The sequence below is a fragment of the Wyeomyia smithii genome, chromosome 1 (assembly GCF_029784165.1).
Source record: "Wyeomyia smithii strain HCP4-BCI-WySm-NY-G18 chromosome 1, ASM2978416v1, whole genome shotgun sequence".
Lineage (NCBI taxonomy): Eukaryota > Metazoa > Arthropoda > Insecta > Diptera > Culicidae > Wyeomyia > Wyeomyia smithii.
In genome coordinates, this window is record NC_073694.1 from 124,597,419 (window position 1) to 124,617,320 (window position 19,902).

The 19,902-nt window shown below is 36.3% G+C and overlaps 1 protein-coding gene across 4 annotated transcripts in view; it reads left to right on the forward strand.

Annotated features, from left to right (window-relative positions):
• Nucleotides 1-19,902, forward strand: part of LOC129720275 (cell growth regulator with RING finger domain protein 1-like) — a 197,203-nt gene that overhangs the window by 146,255 nt on the left and 31,046 nt on the right. For 3 of the 4 annotated variants that reach the window (XR_008727246.1, XM_055671737.1, XM_055671734.1), the window contains exon 7: nt 17,986-18,220. Coding sequence is in view for 3 of the 4 variants with exons in the window: in XM_055671737.1 (XP_055527712.1) it covers nt 17,986-18,220 (235 nt within the window). In the remaining variant the exon portion in view is untranslated. Of the gene's footprint in view, nt 1-195; nt 332-17,985; nt 18,221-19,902 lie in introns of those variants that run through there. The other variant, XM_055671748.1, reaches the window with a different exon arrangement.

A 19,902-nucleotide genomic window follows, 5' to 3' on the forward strand; every position in this document is an offset into this window, starting at 1 on the left:
AAACTACTACGCACACCTTCAATTATTACAAATTGTTGTCGATTTGATAAGTAACTTTTGATTAAGTCGTTGGCAACTCCTCTTACCCCATAGCGATCAAGCTTCCTAAGCAGTATACCATAGCTTAGAGTATCAAAAGCCTTCTTGAGATCGATGAATAAACCACCCACGATTTTCTTTTGATCAACTTCGCAGATCAATTCATCAACAAGTTCGGTAATAGCAGTCGATGTACCACAGCCTTCCCGAAAGCCGTACAGAAATTTGTACATAACATCATAAGCCGACAAAAAACTCACAAGACGGCAGGTTAAAAGTTTTTCTATAATTTTATTTAGGGCAGATAATGTCGAAATTGGTCGATAGTTGGAAGGATCACATCTATCACCAGATTTAAAAACAGGTGAGACTTTAGCAATTTTTAATGCATACAACAAATTTTTAGGCCAGTTGATATATATATATATATATATATATATATATATATATATATATATATATATATATATATATATATATATATATATATATATATATATATATATATATATATATATATATATATATATATATATATATATATATATATATATATATATATATCTGCTATATAAAAATGGAATTCCGTAACGCTTGATCTTATTGATGTTATGCCCTCAGTCTCTGGATGTACAGTACATTTTGAATCGTTCTAAATCAAAAATAATAAGCGGTGACATGTAGGTTTCTTAACATGAAAATGTTCGCTGATGTTCAGGAAAGACATTTGAGAAAAAATAATAGGTATCTAATTACTATAACTTTAGATATTATTTACAAAACTACTAAAACATGCAAAATTATGACTTTCTGTGCTAAATTTGCCTCTGAATCAAAATTCAAAGCGATGACATATGATTCTTTTTTCACTAAAATGTTTGTTAATGTTCAGGAAAGACATTTGAGAAAAAATAACTAGTATCTGATCACTAAAACTTGAGATTTTATTCACAAAACTACGTGAAACATGCAAAATAATGACTTTTTATACTTAATTCGTCTCCAAATCAAAATTCAAAGCGATGACATGTGTTTTTTTTTCATTAAAATGAAAATGTTCGTTGATGTTTAAGAAAGACCTTTAAGAAAAAACAATAGGTATCTAATTACTAAAACTTGAGATATTATTCACAAAACTACGTAAAACATGCAATATCATGAATATTTTGGCTCAATTTGTCTCTAAATACAAATTTAAAGCTATGATATATGATTTTTTTCTATTGAAACGTTTGTTTATGTTCAGGAAAGACTTTTGAGTATATATATATATATATATATATATATATATATATATATATATATATATATATATATATATATATATATATATATATATATATATATATATATATATATATATATATATATATATATATATATATATATATATATATATATATACATATATATATATATATATATATATATATATATATATATATATATATATATATATATATATATATATATATATATATATATATATATATATATATATATATATATATATATATATATATATATATATATATATATATATATATTACGACCGCTAGCAATTATCGCACTATCGTCTGCATACAGGGCCAGTTTGCAGTCACCAGGAAGTTGTGGTACATCGGAAGTGAGAATGTTGTATAGTATGGGGCCCAAGATGCTACCTTGGGGTACCCCAGCTGAGACCTATTATTTTTTCTCAAATGTCTTTCCTGAACATCAGCGAACATTTTCATGTTAAAAAACCTACATGACACCGCTTATTATTTTTGATTTAGAACGATTCAAAATGTACTGTACATCCAGAGACTGAGGGAATAACATCAATAAGATCAAGCGTTACGGAATTCCATTTTTATATAGCAGATATATATTGTTACGTAATATGTGAAATTTGCTTTTTCGACCAGTTGCGCGAATACCGTCTGCATGCTACCAACGCTATTACCATGCACGACGTTGACACAAACACAGTTTCAGCTAATTTAGCTATAAAAAGGCAAGCGCAAATATACGAGAACTGTCAGTACCGCAAAATCAGTGAGTGTTGTTATTACGTGCAAGCGCGAAGAGCTAAAAGTGTATTAATAAAGTTTAACTTACCGACAAGTGTTGTAATACTCACCTGTGATCCTCCTCAACGAGCGTACCTGTAAAAAAGCGCGTGAAAAACCCTTACCCCGGAACTTGTGGCCGTGTGAAACGGATAGTGACGCCGGTGAGAAATTTTCGTTTAGTGAAACATATATATATATATATATATATATATATATATATATATATATATATATATATATATATATATATATATATATATATATATATATATATATATATATATATATATATATCGTCAGTTGAATTCAATACTGGCACAACTCAACTGGCCTAAAGGGCATGATAATATTCTCGTTGATTTGTTGTATGTATTAAAAATTGCTAAAGTCTCACCTGTTTTTAAAACTGGTGATAGATGTGATCCTTCCAACTATCGACCAATTTCGACATTATCTGCCCTAAATAAAATTATAGAAAAACTTTTAACCTGCCGTCTTGTGAGTTTTTTGTCGGCTAATGATGTTATGTACAAATTTCAATACGGTTTTCGGGAAGGCTGTGGTACATCGACTGCTATTACCGAACTTGTTGATGAATTGATCTGCGAAGTTGATCAAATAAACTCGTGGGTGGTTTATTCATCGATCTCAAGAAGGCTTTTGATACTCTAAGCTATGGTATACTGCTTAGGAAGCTTGATCGCTATGGGGTAAGAGGAGTTGCCAACGACTTAATCAAAAGTTACTTATCAAATCGACAACAATTTGTAATAATTGAAGGTGTGCGTAGTAGTTTACGCCCGATTGATATAAAAGTACCTCAAGGAAGCAATATCGGTTCTTTATTATTCTTAGTTTTTATCAACGACTTCGGAAACCTAAAGCTTCATGGAACATCAAAGCTTTTTGCAGATAATACAGCATTGTTTTATCCCAGTTCTAGTGTTCAAACGGTTGTTACTCACATGGAATCTGATTTATGTACTCTAATTGAATATTTTAATGGCAATCACCTCTCTCTGAACCTCACGAAAACAAAGTATATTATATTCCATTCGCTGCGCAAAAAAATTCCTCAACATCCCGATCCATGTGTGAAAAATTTGTTCATCGAAAAAGTGTCTTCTCTCAAATATTTAGGGCTTCACTTAGATTCCTGTCTTTCATGGGGAATTTATCTTGGGAAAGTGTCATGTAAAATTTCCTCTTTATGTGGCCTTATGAAAAGGGTACGACGGTTTGTGCCTATTAAAGCATTATTAAACTTTTATTATGCGTGCATTCATTCTATTATCCAATACCTAATTATGGTTTGGGGTCATGCTGTTAAATCAAAACTTTAAAAAATTCAAACACTTCAGAACAGGTGTGTAAAAGTAATTTTCAATTTGCCTCACTTGTACCCAACTGAATTACTCTACACAAACTTAAACCATAGAATAATTCCTATTTTAGGACTACGTGATTCTCAAACAATTAGTTTTGTCCACAATACATTACACAAACAAAATTTTCATCACAACATAGCTTTCACAGCTAGGATTAACCGTCAAAATACGAGAAATGCATCTGAACTCTTGAGAAGTAGAGCTAGCACGAACTTGGGTTCAACACGCATCATGTGTTATGGCCCGTTAAAGTACAATTTGCTGCCTTACGGACTAAAACTAATAACTATTACCGTCCTGTTTAAAATCAAACTGAAGCAACATTTAATAAGAAATGTAAACGAATTTATATTTTAGTTGCGCCAACCTTTTTGTAAATGTAGGTTTTTCTGGCTCCTGCTGGTTTTTTCCTACATCTCTAATTGTTAACTTGTTTAGTTTGTTGTTATCATTGTAGCCGTAACGTTTATCACTGCACACGCTATGTTTAAAGAAGGTTTTTATACAAAGTCAATGTACCTAAAATGTTTCTCCGTAGGATCATAGTTTTAGCCCTCTAGTTTCAAAATATGAACACTCGAAAATATTTCATCGGTGAAAATTTGTTTTTTCCTCGATTTTTCATTTTATATTAAAAAAAATTACACATTCTGATTTTTAAAAAAATCTAGGAACAAGGTATCCAAAATCTAGATACAACATTTTTTTTCCGCTTAAAATTACTGAAATTTTCGTGTAAAAACATCCTTTCTACGTTAATCCAGCTTAAAATGAGGCCAAAAACACTTTATTTAGTTATGTTTATTCTTCATCATTTTCGGCTCAATATTGAAAATCAAGTCTTCCGATGCGCATAAATGTTATTTAGTGTTCGTAGCAATTGCCATGGTGATAAAACAATTTGAAAAAAGTTAAAGGGGATGTGCTTGAGTGCACAACCGTAGGCTTGCCGTGGGACTACGGTGGGTGTAAAGATTTTAATTTGCCATAGCCATAGTATATGCATTTTTGCACACACATGTTATATACACATACACACATACACGTAATACACACATACGCTATACACACACACACAAACACATACACACACACGAACACACATACACTCACACGCACGCACATATACACACACCCACATGCACACACATATACACACACACCCACACGCACACACAAATACACACACGCACACACACATACACACACGCACACACACATACACACACGCACACACACATACACACACGCACACACACATACACACACATACACACACAGGCACACACACATACACACACAGGCACACACACATACACACACACGCACACATACATACACACACGCACACACACGTTACTTACACACGCACACACACGTTACTTACACATACACACACACACACGTTACTTACACATACACACACGTTACTTACACATACACACACCCACACACGCTATTCACACACCCACACGCTACTCAGACACACACGCTTGATATACGACACACTATACCTACACTATCGGCAGCACCCAAAGGGCTTCCAAGTCTTCCAATAGTCCCTTCCAACGGCTTCCAATGGTCCCCAGTGCCGTTCACGTCCAATTTCGTGCTGTATTCCAACAACGATATCTGAATTAGATTACCACTGGTGGGGTCCAACTCAGATCGAAGGGAAGCCGAACTGTTCGCCTTGACGGTCGACCAGGGAATGATATTCTCTCTTACTTTTACTTAAAATTTGAATTTATTCTTATCTCTTTGTTTGGTACAAGTTTTGTTATTTAAGTGATACAAGATTTTCCTTTTTCATCCTTTGGTTTAAGTTTACATTTTGCATCTTTAATGCTCGTTTTAGTTTTCATATATAAAATAGTTATGAGATTGTTTGATACTACAAAATCAGTGTTGTTTTAATTTTATAACCTACTTAAACTAAAATTTTAAAATCTATCTAACCAGCGCTCGGATGAGCGGGTGTTCCGAGTGTGTCGCACTCATAACGAAGTCCTGTATCGATTCCTCAATTCGTTCGTTGATCGTTTTACATCCTGCGGTGCGATGTAGCTCGGTGGTTCTCGTATCATATGGGGCATTCAATATTGTTCTCAGCAGCTTGTTTTGGATTACTTGAAGTTTTCTTCTGTGTGTTTCTGCACAGGTTCCCCACACAGGCATAGCGTAATTTATCACTAGAGCGATAATTGCCTTGAACACTGCCAATTTATTCTTGAGTGACAGCTTGGATCGTCGAGATATTAACGGATAGAGGGACTTTAATAATCCAATGCACCTGCATTTCAGCTTGTCTGTGTGAGATCTGTATATTTGTTTGTTGTCAATTGTGATGCCAAGATAGCCGGCTTCGTTCGCCCATTCAACGGTACATCCGTTCACTCGTATCTGACGGTCTGGAAGCAGTTTTGCTGACAATCGATGTCGGAATAGAATGGCTTGACTTTTGTTTTCGTTTACTTTAATTTTCCAGCTATTCAGGTAGGAAACATTCGCCGTTACACCTTTTTGAAGCCTAGCACAGTAGGTTGCTGAATTACGACCGCTAGCAATTATCGCACTATCGTCTGCATACAGGGCCCGTTTGCAGTCACCAGGAGGGCCCAAGATGCTACCTTGGGGTACCCCAGCTGAGACCGGTTTGAGTTCTGAGAAAGCTCCTGGAAGATGCACCCGAAAAGTTCTGTTAGCAAGATAATTTCTTACTATTTTCGTGAGGTATTGTGGGAAGGCCTGTAGCTCGCTGAGCTGGTCGGATCTTTTCCAGGTTTTAATATTGGGATGATTTTCCGAGTTTTCCATACAGAAGGAAAGTAGTTGAGCTGGAAACATTTTTGGAAAATGCCAAAAAACGGTAAGCTTTACCAGAGAGCTTTTTCAGAATCAGATTTACGATGCCGTCGTTCCCAGGGGCTTTCATGTTTTTACCACGTTTGACTGCAGCACGTACCTCGTCCTCCGATATTTGACCAGCAAATGGAACATCGTTGAGCTGCTCCTCTAGCTGACTAATTGTGTTCTGCACTGCAATTTCATGGGGGCTGCTCATCCCTGCACCGATGTTGTGAGCTTGAACCAGTTTGTTGGCTATGGCATCCACTTTCTCTGATGGGGAAACTAGGATACCTCCAGTATCATCCTTCAATGGCGGAACTTTAGTTGGTTTTTTCTTCAGGATTTCAGCTACCTTCCAAAACGGTTTCGAGTGGTCTTTCATACGTTCAATATCGTTCGAGAACTGTTGGTTTCGTATAAACAACATTCTTTCCGCAATATGAACATTAAGACGAGAGAGTTCATGTTTTTTCATTAGGCATCCGGAGCGTTGGAATTGTCTTCTGACAGTGTTTCTTTTCTGGATTAATCGCCGGGTGTCGGAGTCAATCAGCGTAAATTTCCTCCTCACCTGAGCATTGCGGATGCAGGATTCCTCGGCTGTGGGACGGCTTCTTCGAAGACGTTTAATGCGTTGTCGATATTCAGAGTAGTTGATAGATTCACTACATTGGGGAGACGTGCATCTACCATGCGGCTGAAGGCAATCCAGTTCACTCGGTGGTAATCACGTATTGTTGTAGCCTGCGCCAGTGCAGGGCTGAAATCAAGTTCGCACACCACTGGATGGTGGTCGGAGCTCAGTTCTTGATGGGTTACAGGTTTCGATAAGGCCAGATCAGACAGAAAAATGTCTAGAGTGGAGGTGTTTCCAGCTGGGGAGATGAACGTTGGTTCATCTGGGAAGTGGATGGTGCACGTACCTGAACTGAGATGGTCTGCCAGAAGGTTACCGTTTTTGTTGCAGTTGTTGTTTCGCCACTGAGTATGGCGAGCGTTAAGATCACCGGCAACAATGAAGCCTCGCCTGTTGTCGGTTAGTTTTTGTAGATCTTCTGTAAAGAATTTAGAGGTATCGTTGCAATCCGAGCACTGCCGAGGGATGTAGACTGCAAACAATGTGACAAATCCTTGACGAGCAAAAATTTTAACTCCGATTGCCTCGATGACTTTGGTTTTAGGATGGGGCAGGATTTCAAAGCGGATGTTTTCTCTTATTATAACGGCCACACCGCCACCACTGGAGTTGGAGCGGTCTAACCGGATAATGGTGTGGGTTGGAAGTGAGAAGTTTATTCTTGGCTTGAGCCTGGTTTCCGAGATCACTCCTACGTCGACATTTTTTTGAGCGAGAAAATTACTCAATTCAATCTTTTTCGCCCTTATAGAGCGAGCGTTCCAGTTGGCGATGCGGATGCTGCAGGGCTCAGTTGACCCCATATTTGCAAACCATGTAGCCAAGGACCTTAACTTGGTCCGATTTGGTCTTGCACTGCTTCAGGCGATCGCAGAACTCGTTATAAATGGACCACAGTTCTTCCGAACCGTAGAGCATGTTTTCACTACACTCGGCACGAGAGAATTACGGAGGGAGATCATTCAAACCTGCTCTAGTGCGAGGATCGATGCGGGGTTCTTGCTTCTGCAATTGATTGGACCAGGCGTTTGGTGTGGACGGATTGCCCACAGGTTTCGTTACGGTGGAAGTGCTCTTGTTCGGTAATGCAGGGAAATTCGAGGTGGTCAGTTCAGGAACAGGTTGACTCTTTTTATTCTCCTTACGACCCGGCTGGTTTTTGGTTGTCACTTGTTGGCGAATCCGGATGTATTCTGCTCGTTTGGGGCAGTTACGATCGGTTGCATCATGGGATCCGTTACAGTTGGCACACCGTTTCGCTGAAGCATCTTTCTTCTTGCAGTTTTCCGAAGCATGAGGCTCACCACAAATATTGCATCTGCTGTTCAGGTGACAATTGCGAGTCCCGTGTCCGTGATGTAGACAATTCATACACTGTGTCACGTCTGCACGTTTGTTGTGGTATGCTTCCCAACGCACTATGATTTGTGAGATACTTTTAATCTTGAGGTTAGTGTATCCTTTGTGAAAGTGCATCAGGTAGAAGGACTCGTCCAGATTTGCGCAATCACCTATCCGTCTGATGATGTAGGCCGCAACAGCGGTGATGTTATGTTCCTTCTTCAGATGATCCAGAATCTCTTGTGGGTTTACCAGGGGAAGGCCACGAAGCACAACCCGATGGGGTTTTTCATTCGGTTTGTCGTGCGTATAATATGCAAACGCACACTGCTTCAGATAACTTTGCACCTTGTCAAATTCCTCAGCAGATGAGCAATTAATTTTAGTGCCGAATCGGGTGATTTTGTACGTCGGTTGAGCGTCACACTGATCCATTTTCCCGAGAAGGGTAGCAAATTCAACGTTTTTTACCACCAGTGGTGGTTGTTTCCGCTTTTCAGGGTTGTTTTCCGGAGCGCAGACCACTGGAGATGATAATTTCTTCTGTTCAACTTTGAGGACCTCTGCCAAAGTGCTGAAGGCATTTTTCTTCAGTAATCTCTCCTCTTATTCATCGTTACTATCAATAACCGGATCGGTTTTCTTCCGTTTGTGCTTTGAGCTAGCGGAGGAATTGTTAGCCGCAGGGTGCAGCGTCTCGTCGATTTCCATAGAAACAAAGCGCGTAACTAAGCAGGCGAAAAACACGTCCGAACGTGTCGCTTGTACAATACGAACTGAACTCGAGATCTTCTCTCAATACGGAATGTCCTTTTATAGCGTCACTCAGTGTGGGGAACTTGGGTGATTGGGGGAAGAACCAATCACGTGGAAGCATCTTTGCTTTCTTTCTTCGTCGCTTACGTTGGGTGATGAATGCAATGCCAATTGGCTGGCATTGCTAGCCAATGACTGAATGCGTGAAATCATTTCGTCTATGTTTTTGAAGTCTGCGTTAGGGAAATATACCAATCGTATGAAAAATGTATGTGGATATTCGACCTTCAAACTTATCCGCAATTTTCACGGAGTAATAAGAAAATGTTAACTAAAATTATCATGTTATACAAATCTTGTATATTTTAACTTTCCAACGGTTTATTAACTATTGAAATCGGAACGTTTTGTTTGAACGGTTGTTTGAACGCTATTACGGTTTGAACGGTTGTTTGAACGCTATTAGCATCTAAAATCTTCCATTCCGCCAAACAAAAACGTTACATGTTCAATCCAGTTTTCACAGAATGTACCTTAGTATAGTGAAGAAAGACGTAGTCCCACGTCAAAAAAAAAAATTCAGCCGCATATTAGGCTTTTCACTCAGTTGAATAGCAATACTCAAAATGCATGGTCACGAAGAAAATCGCGAAAAAGTGTGCATTTTGTGCTTCAAAACGGTCAAACAACTTGAACGCGTTGATCAAAGTCTGAAGCAGGTCATACAAAGATTTTTCAACAAATTTTACTGAAACATATGTCATTTTTTTTAGTGTTTTGTTGCAGTTGCTACAATATGGAGTACAAGTTTTCCAAAGGTAACTTCATAATAATTAACTGTCTTGAATTTTGTTTATTTATAAATTCTCGTTAGGTTTGTCCTCCAAACATATGACGGACACCAAAATTTCACATCCCGAAATTTTATGTGCCAGAGTTCTGCAAGCGATCACATGAAGGCCTTGCGCGATATTCAGAACAAACGACCGAAGCTCTTCACAAGGAAATTTATGAAATGCAAGAAAACCATTTGAACTACAAACCAAAATATGTGCTGCTGTTTCAGCATACAAGTAGTAGTCACATTTTAAAGTTATGTTTTATGCTCTATCGAATATTTCAGCTTCTATCATTTTATGTTTGAGCTATTACTATTACAGTCAAACCTGTTTTTGTGCGAGCGATAGAGACCGCACAAAATAAATCGCACAAAAAAAAACATTTGAAACTTTACAATGAAATAATGTTCTGTAACATTATGGAAAAATATTTTTTTTTATGCGGTGGATAGGGACCACATAAAACATCTCATTAAAAAACAAACTCGAAACTTGATGATTCTGATTTTAAATATCTATGAGAACCTTTTTAAAACATTTAATTGATTAACGTAACTTTTTTAAACATAATATTTTTTCCAACCGCTGTACTTCGTAGGCTAACAATACAGGGTTTTTCCTACGTAAAACTGGCTCAAATAGCAAATTGCCGATGCAATGCTCATGTAATGCGTTGAAATTCATTTCGAGGATCGAAAAAAATCTTATCGGATGTGGTCTTTTTTCATATACCGCACAAAAACAGCCGCATACAAAAAGTCGCACAAAAAAACAATTGCACAAAAACAGGTTCAACTGCAAAGGTTTTTAAATGTAATGGAGGATAAAACTGATCAAGTTGGGTATATAATGTTTTTGATTACAAGCTACATATCTGAAAAGGGCTTACTATTCACCACATTATAAATAACCATTTTTAAAGGTAATAATACAAATACTTGCCTACTTTGACGATGAAAAATCTCCAATTCGTTTTATCACCATTGCAACTGCAACGAACACTATATAACATTTATGCGCATCGGAAGACTTGGTTTTCAATATTGAGCCGAAAAAGATGAAGAATAAACATAACTAAATGAAGTGTTTTTGGTCTCATTTTGAGCTGGATTAACGTAGAAAGGATGTTTTTACACGAAAATTTCAGTAATGTTAAGCGGAAAAAATGTTGCATTTAAATTTTGGATACCTTGTTCCTAGATTTTTTAAAAATCAGAATGTGTAATTTTGTAAAATATATTTCATATTTTGAAACTAGAGGGCTGAAACTATGATCCTACGGAGAAAAATTTTAGGTACATTGACTTTGTATAATAACATTATTTGAACATAGCGTGCTGCATCTTAAATTTTTGTGTTATAGTATGTGATTCCCTTCAAAGGAACTTAGTTCCACTGGGATATCACCTAGTTGTTTGCCTATAGTTAATTTCTCCGCGTATTGTTTTTCTTTTTGCTATAAGTCAGTGTCCACTACCAGGAGGCTCCTGTGTGAGCTCTTTGGTGTGGAGGTCAGTGGAGGGTATTAAAAAAAAACTCAAAATTCATAGTTTCGAGAAAAACGCGTTTGAAAATTTGCGTCAAAAATTTCTTTTTTCATTTTCGTGAAAAATTCTAATTTTAGGACTTCCCATTTTTATTGAACTTGTTTTGGTTTATCATGTGCATGTAATGAGCAAGTTATAATAATTGTAACCTCATTTTTCTGTCTTTTTAGGGATATTTAAGATTTGTGCAATAAAGGCACATCTACTTATATTTCTGGAAATATTGTGAATTTTTGAACGGGTCTTTGTGAGATGAAACTTTCTAGTATTTGGCATCGTTTGCCATCAATAACTCAAAACTGCAAAATTTTGAGTTGTGCCAGTATTGAATTCAACTGACGATATATATATTTAATAAACTAGAACAACATAAGTAATACAAACTAATTACAAATTGAAAAAGTCATCATCATCTTCCGCTATGATTGCTGAAATCTCCTGTTGAATTGTTCCCAGAAAATTTGAAATTCATTATACTTATCAGCAGGAAAAAATTCTTTCGCTGCAATTTTCATTTCTTCTAGTGATTTGCGATGTTTCATTGTTTCATATGAGCAAAATCATTTCAAATCGCCTGGAAATACGCGAAAATTTAATCGACCATTATTGATTTGAATGAAACTTTGCACACGTATTTGGCTTAGCAAATTGAGCATTTTTCACAGGTGGAGAGATTTTTTACACCCATGAGTAACATTCTAAAAGGGCGTATGCCTTTTGGCATAGGTTTTATTCGAAGCATTGTAGCCCAGAAACCGTTGGTTGTATAGAAAAACTGTCTGAGAATGAGTTGTAGGGAATTAAAAATGCACCATAAAAAAATATACACTGTACAAAAAAAATTAAAAATAAACATTAAATTTCAATTTGAAAAAAAAGAGTTGAAAAGAGCATCTTTTAAAATCATCAGAATACAAATATTTGAAAAATGTTTAAATTAGAATTTTTATAAAAAAATTAATCTACCATAAAAAAATTATTTTCCATTTCTCCATCCTGGACTTTTTTTTCTATACCACCAACGGTTTCTGGGCTACAATGCTTCGAATAAAACCTATGCCAAAAGGCATACGCCCTTTTAGAATGTAACTCATGGGTGTAAAAAATCTCTCCACCCGTAAAAAATGCTCAGTTTGCTAAGCCAAATACGTGTGCAAAGTTTCATTAAAATAAAAAATGGTCGATATTCGACCATAGGTCATTTCGCGCGATCTTGCTCATATATATGTTGTCTTTCTAATCCGGTTTCTATGGTTAAAAGAGGACATTTGAATACATGTATAAAATCATGAATTGACAACTTACTAGACATTAAATTAGGTGGTGCCGCTGAAGTTGAAAGCTCCATAATAAAATTAAACGAATATTTAACGAAAAGATGCGGAGGGCGACAAATGTTCTTTGTTTTTTTTTTTATTAATTTAATTGAAAAAAATAAAATATAACATAATAAATTCTTAGTTTTTATCTCGTACAGCAAAATGTGTTTTTTTACTTTTGTATGCAAACGAGTGCGAAACAAAAGCAATCTTCAAACGGGCTATTGTTAGCCGGAGTTTGATGGTATGAATTTAATGCTAGTATTTGACACTTCAATCAGTTTAGCTAATTTTATGATAATAACATGATGATAAAGGGCTGAATGTTTTTAATATTGTTTTAAATTTGCAGAAAGTGATAAAGTTTGACATAATTAAAATTTCAAAAAGATTTGTTTACTGTTTTCTTTTTCAACACGTATTTTATAATTTTGTGATTTTTGCCCAAATTTATATTTTATCTTTACGGATTGAGTACGATATCATAGATTTTCATTAATGGGCTATCATGGTTATGAATAATATTAGTCCTGGATGAAACTTCAACTTCAAAAAAAAAAATCTGCTTTCGCTTTTTTCACTAAAATGACAATTTGCGCAGTTTTGCGCTACAGCGGACAGCATGCATTTGAAAGCTTACGTTTTTACCTAAATTTTGAATGTAGTCACAACCGTGGGAAACTGCGGCAACTAAACTTTTAAGCTACTTTTCTACAAAAAATCACATTTTTTTAAATTTTTTTCAGTGTCAGGCCTACTATGACCAAATTTTACAATATCTAATGAAAGGGTTTGTTTTGCACAATATTTACAACAATTTTTCCTTCGACGTCAAAAAAGTCCAAGCTATCATTAAAGCTACAGAGCGTTCAAAGTAATGTACTTTTTTTTCAAAAAAAAAGGCAAAAAACGTCAGTTTTCCAAGTTTTGAAAAGGCATAAAAAATCGGTTTTCGGTTTGCGCCTAAATTTTGGATTTAGACACTTGAATGTCATAGCAATTAAGGAAAAAAATGCAGGTTATCTTTATACCAAAAACGGGCAATAGAGATAGGAACAACCTCAAATCATATAAACCAATAAGCTTGTCTTCGATTCTATTGAAGACAATGGAAAAAGTAATAAAGGAATATCTAAATGCAACATACATGCATAGATATCCTTTATCTAAATTTCAATTTGCATATCAAACAGGTAGCTCAACAGTCACAGCTCTTCATACGCTGGTAAACAAAATTGAAAGATCTCTTTCAGCAAAAGAAATTGCACTATGCTCTTTCTTGGATATTGAAGGTGTTTTCGATAACACGACCTACTCTTCCATGGCGAATGCGATGAAGAAAAGGATGTTTAACACAAGCATAGTCAACTGGATTCACACTATACTTGCACAAAGATAAATCTCTTCGGAGCTTGGGAGCTCATCCATAACTGTAAGAGCTACGAAAGGATGCCCTCAAGGGGGGGGGGAGGTACTCTCGCCGCTGTTATGGTCTTTTGTGGTGGATGACCTTCTCAAAAGCTTAGAAGATAAAGGTTTTGAAGTTGTAGGCTTCGCAGATGACATTGTCATTGTGGTAAGGGGAAAGTTTGACAACATAGTCTCATAGTGCATAAAAGAAGGTTTAAACATAAACCCTTCCTAAGTTGTAGTAGTACCTTTCACTAAAAGGAGAAGGCTTAACCTAATGTCACTTAGGCTTGAGGAAAGTATTATCCAATTGAGCGAAAGGGCTAAATTTTTAGGATTAATCCTTGATGCGAAGCCTCACTGGAACGCGCACCTAGATGGTGCAAAATAAGCAAGCGGTCAGTGCTTTCTGGTTATGTTCTAAAACGGTTGGTAGGATGTGGGGACTAAAACCAAAAATGATAAGATGGATCCACAAGTCTATTGTACTCCCGAAAATAACATACGCTTCCTCAGTTTGGTGGCCCAAAACAAAACAGGCAATAACGAGAGCAGAGCTAGCGAAACTGCAGAGACTTGCGTGTATTGCTATAACGGGAGCAATGCGCAGCACCCCATCGAAAGCGTTGGGCGCAATCCTTCACCTGCTGCCATTGCGTGAATTTGTGCAACTAGAAGCGGAAAGGAGTGCTCTCCGGCTCAAACGTCTGAAAAATGTCTTACCGGGTGACCTTCTTGGCCATCTGAGTGTATTGCAACACTTCAAAAGAGGGCCAGTGATGAGTATGAACTGAACGGAGACTGGATGAAACCTATGAATAACTGCGATATTCCCTACAAGGTGCATGAAACATCACGTTCCGATTGGGAGTGCGGGGCTCATATGGCTCGTCAGGGGTCAACGGTATTCTTTACGGACGGCTCAAAAATCGGTTCAAAAACGGATGCGGGAATCTTCGGTCCCAGAGTTCGGATATCGGTGGCTATTGGTGAATGTCCAACAGTATTCCAAGCAGAGATTTACGCTATAATCGAATGTGCTAACGTTTGCTTCAGGAGAAATTACAAACATGCGAATATTTGCATTTTCTCTGATAGTCAAGCAGCGCTGAAGGCTTTATGTGCCTCCAAATGCACGTCGAAAATTGTCTGGGAGTGCGTTCTCTCTCTGCGGAGCCTGTGTCGTACGAACTCTGTCAATCTGTACTGGGTTCCAGGGCACTGCGAAATTGAAGGCAGTGAAAAAGCAGACGAACTGGCCAAACAAGGTTCCACCTCTCAATTCATTGGTCCAGAACCCATTTGTGGCATTTCAAACTGTACAATACATGAGCAGAATCAAATTTCTCAACAAGGGTTGCTTACAACCCAGTGAAATTTGGTCTGCTAATCCTCGGAAGGTAATTGGCTTTCTTAAGCACAAAAATATAAATACATCTTCTTTCTTGAATAAAACAAAAAATACAGGATTTTTCGGGTCATTTTATTCTGAAATATAGATAATAAGTGTTTTCTTTCCAGTTTCAATTCAAGTTGGGATTATTTTTCCTAGGATACGCGAGTTCTCTAACTTTTCTCTTAATACTACTCATAAGCTTTTGCACAGTGTGTTCTCCGACCATTTTTACCACTTCAAGCCAATCTTTTTTAAATTTTTCAACATTGTCCGCTGGTTTGACATATTTCCTCAGCTTTGCCTTGGTCAAAGCCCAAAAAGTTTCAATAGGGCGAATTTCAGGGCAATTTGGAGGACTCATCTCCTTTGGGACACATGTGACATTATTTGTTTTATACCACCCCAGTGCATCCTTAGAGTAATGGCAGGAAGCAAGTTCGGGCCAAAAGATTGGAGGATTGTTATGCTGCTTAACCATGGGTAACAACTTCTGCAAACACTCTTTCACGTAAATTTTACCATTCATTGTGTCATTCGCAATGAATGGACGAGATATTTTCCCACATTCACAAATGGCCTGCCAAACCGTTACCTTCTTGCCGAATTTTTCGGTGTAAATGGCTTTCACTGGTCCAGGGACATCCTTTTCCTTCGGTGATGTATAAAATTGCGGTCCTGGCAGAGTCTTATAGTCCAGTTTTATGTAGGTTTCGTCATCCATGATAACACACCCCATATTTTGGTCAGAAGTTTGTCATAAAGCTTCCGAGCTCTCGGTTTCACAGATTCAGCTTGTTTTGGATTTCGTTTTGGGTGCTTCTGCTTCCGACGGGTCTGCAGACCCATTCTTCCCTTGGCACGCATAACGTTACTCGCCGAGGTTCCAAGCTTTCTCGCCACATCTCGTACTGATACTGAAGGGTGCCGCTTGTAGTATTCCTTAACCTTTTTGTCCATTGTGGGATCAATAGGCCCGGGTTTTCTACCACGTCTTGGGGCATCAGTAAATGTGCACTCTTCACAATACTTCCACAATGCGGTTTGAACTGCTCTGACACTTATACCTTCTTCTCTGGCTAATTTTCTTATAGAAAGACCACTCACGGTGCCCCATTTGTGCACAATTCGCTTTCTTTGCTCGGGAGAAAGGCCACGCATTTTCAAAATTTCGCACTAAATGTTAGAAAAAATGACAGCATCTGTTTCTTTTGGATGTAAACAACAGGACGCAGCCAACGTTTGGTTGAATACTACACGTTATTTGAAATGACGGTTGATCGTAAGTGTATTTATAATTATCGGAACGGTCTATACCTGACTGGGAGCGTGCCGAGGCAACCGGTCATCACTCGATCAAAAGTGGGTGACTGGGTATCCTATATAGCACGTATAGTAAGGGGGATATACTACAATAGTTCTAAATAATGGAGGCAGTAGTCTAATTCCACAACAAAAAAAAGGAACAATATTATGAAACAGCTAACGAAAAAAAATTTTTTTTTTACTCATGGCCAGCGATTCCCCATTGTGCGTCGGTTCGCAAACGAAACGTCGAGAGAGACATCCATGAGCACAAGGGTGCCAATCATGCCAAGAAACCCTATACAAAATGTTCACCTGCTCGAAAAAACACCCTGTGCAAAATTTCAGCTTAATCGGACTTAAAATGGGGTGGCGCAAAGCGATTTAAGTTTGGCCTTTTTTGAAAACCGGAAAATCACCCAAGGGGGAGGGGATATGTGAAATTTCGGTTTTCGAATTTTTTTTTGATACCAAATGACATAAAAATGCATGAAACGTCGAGGAATGGTGTCATCTTAAAAAAAATTTTTTTTGCGAAAATCGACTCTCTGGGACGTCGTTTTTTCAATTGCGGAAGGCGGAGTTTAAAACATTTAGAATTTATTTGAAGAAATTGATCGCTAGTCTCTCGAAATAGCCTGTATAATGATATACACTATAACTAGCATCAAATACATTATGTTTCATTAGGGTGGTTCATTTATTCGACATAGGGTGGTTCATAATATTGTATAAAAATGAGTATAAAACGAAAAAAATCACTTTTCACTGAATATCAATAGAAAAATTTCTCAAAATATGATATTTGTTATATCATTGTCGTTTACAACGAACTGTTTCTGAGCCACAACGCTTAGAATAAAACCTATGCAAACGCCCTTCACCCGACCCATGACTCATGGGTCTAAGAATCTGTCCACCTATGAAAAATGCTCAGTTTCATTCAAATCAAAAAATGGTCAATATTCGGCCATAGGTCTTTTTGCGCGATCTTTCCACTAGATATTTGTTTCGTTTAATCAATAATCAATATTACAAAAATTATAACTAAAAAATTATAACTTTTCAATATCATAAAGAATTTTTTTTACTTTTTTATTACAGCAACTTTATTTGGCATCTAGTGATATCATTTCCACTGAAATTAGAAATTATGATCAAATGACGCAATCGTTGGCGGAAACCGCACCTTGCATTTGCAATGGAGATCCACAAATATGCAATTCAGTACCACAGGATTATCCAGGAACCGAACACCTGTGCGCAGTATGTCATTATTTCCCTATATCTCGAGCATTACTTCCATGCCGACACACATGCATCTGTGGTGTCTGCTTCAGTGAGTATAATAGATATAATATTTTAAAAAAATTTATAATATATATATATATATATATATATATATATATATATATATATATATATATATATATATATATATATATATATATATATAGTTGTGATTTTTCGACCCTATATATATATATATATATATATATATATATATATATATATATATATATATATATATATATATATATATATATATATATATATATATAGGGTCGAAAAATCACAACTTTGAGCGCTTTGAGGCACCCCTAAATCATGTCCGATTGAGCAGAAATTTTGCACAAATGATCTTTTTGGGCCTATGAACAAAATGTATGCCACCCTGAATTATAGTGTTGGAAAAAATAATAGGTGTGGTCATTGCTTATAAAGTCTACTGTATTTTAATCTAGCATGTATTATGCATATTTGAACGCAATATCTGTGTGCGGTTGCTTACATTATGGGTAATAAATAGGAAAATGCTATCTGTTATAATTCATGGTATGTTGTCCGTGAGCGGAAAAAACTTTCATTGACCAATATTTTAAGTGGAAAACATAATAGGTGTAAAGTGGAAGTGGAAACAATAAGTTTGTACTGACAAACTACTATTTCATAAGTCGGGTCTCGAATTTGGCTTTTTGTTTACCGGTAAAGGGTAGCGGTAAACATTTCAGCCCTGATACAAAACGAGTGATCAAAAACTACAAAATGAAGGTAAAAATTTCCAAAAAAATGGAAGAATCATCGACTGCTCACATAGTTAAAAAATCTGTTGAATGCCAGAAGAAATCAGAAACACGAGGGTAGAAAGGAAAACTAGTTCTAGGAATGACCGCCGAGTACTAAAATTCGTAAAAAGATACATTCCTCACATTAGGGTGCCAGCCAAAATGGTCATCTCGAATTTCAAAAAAAACCCTGTACAAAATGTTCACCTGCTCGAAAAAACACCCTGTGCAAAATTTCAGCTTAATCGGACTTAAAATAGCGGGGCGCAAAGCGATTGCCTTTTTGAAAACCGAAAAATCGCCCAAGTGGGGGGTACGTGAAATTTCGGTTTTCGAAATTTTTTTTTGATGCCAAATGGCTTAAAAATGCATGAAACGTCGAGTATTGGTGTCATCTGAAATTTTTTTTTTGCAAAAATCTACTCTCTGGGAAAAAATAGCTTGTATAATGATATACACTATAACTAGCATCGAATACATTATGTTTCATTAGGGTGGTTCATTTATTCGGCATAGGGTGGTTCATAATATTGTGAAAAATGAGTATAAAATAAAAAAGCACTTCGGTTCGTTTGATTGGTGTGACGTCTTCGACAAAGATGTAGATAATAATTCTGTCTTTCCAAAAAAAAAATACTTTTAAAAAATTATTTGATTATTTAATTTAAGAAAAATTAAAAATTGATTATTCAAAAGGGCTTATTTTTCAAAAACATGATATTTTTAATAAAACCTACAAAAGATTACCAAAACAATGAAAACCAGTCCGATCATTAAGAAATCAAGAAAAATAAGATCATTTTTTGAAAAAAAAAATATTTTTTGAAAAAAGATATATATTTTCAATTTTTTTAAAGGCTTTTTTGGAAGGACAAAATATTATTTACAACTTCATTTCTACAGTCAAAACGGTTTATTTGATTGGCATAGTGTATCTGGCAAAGTTGTAAATAAT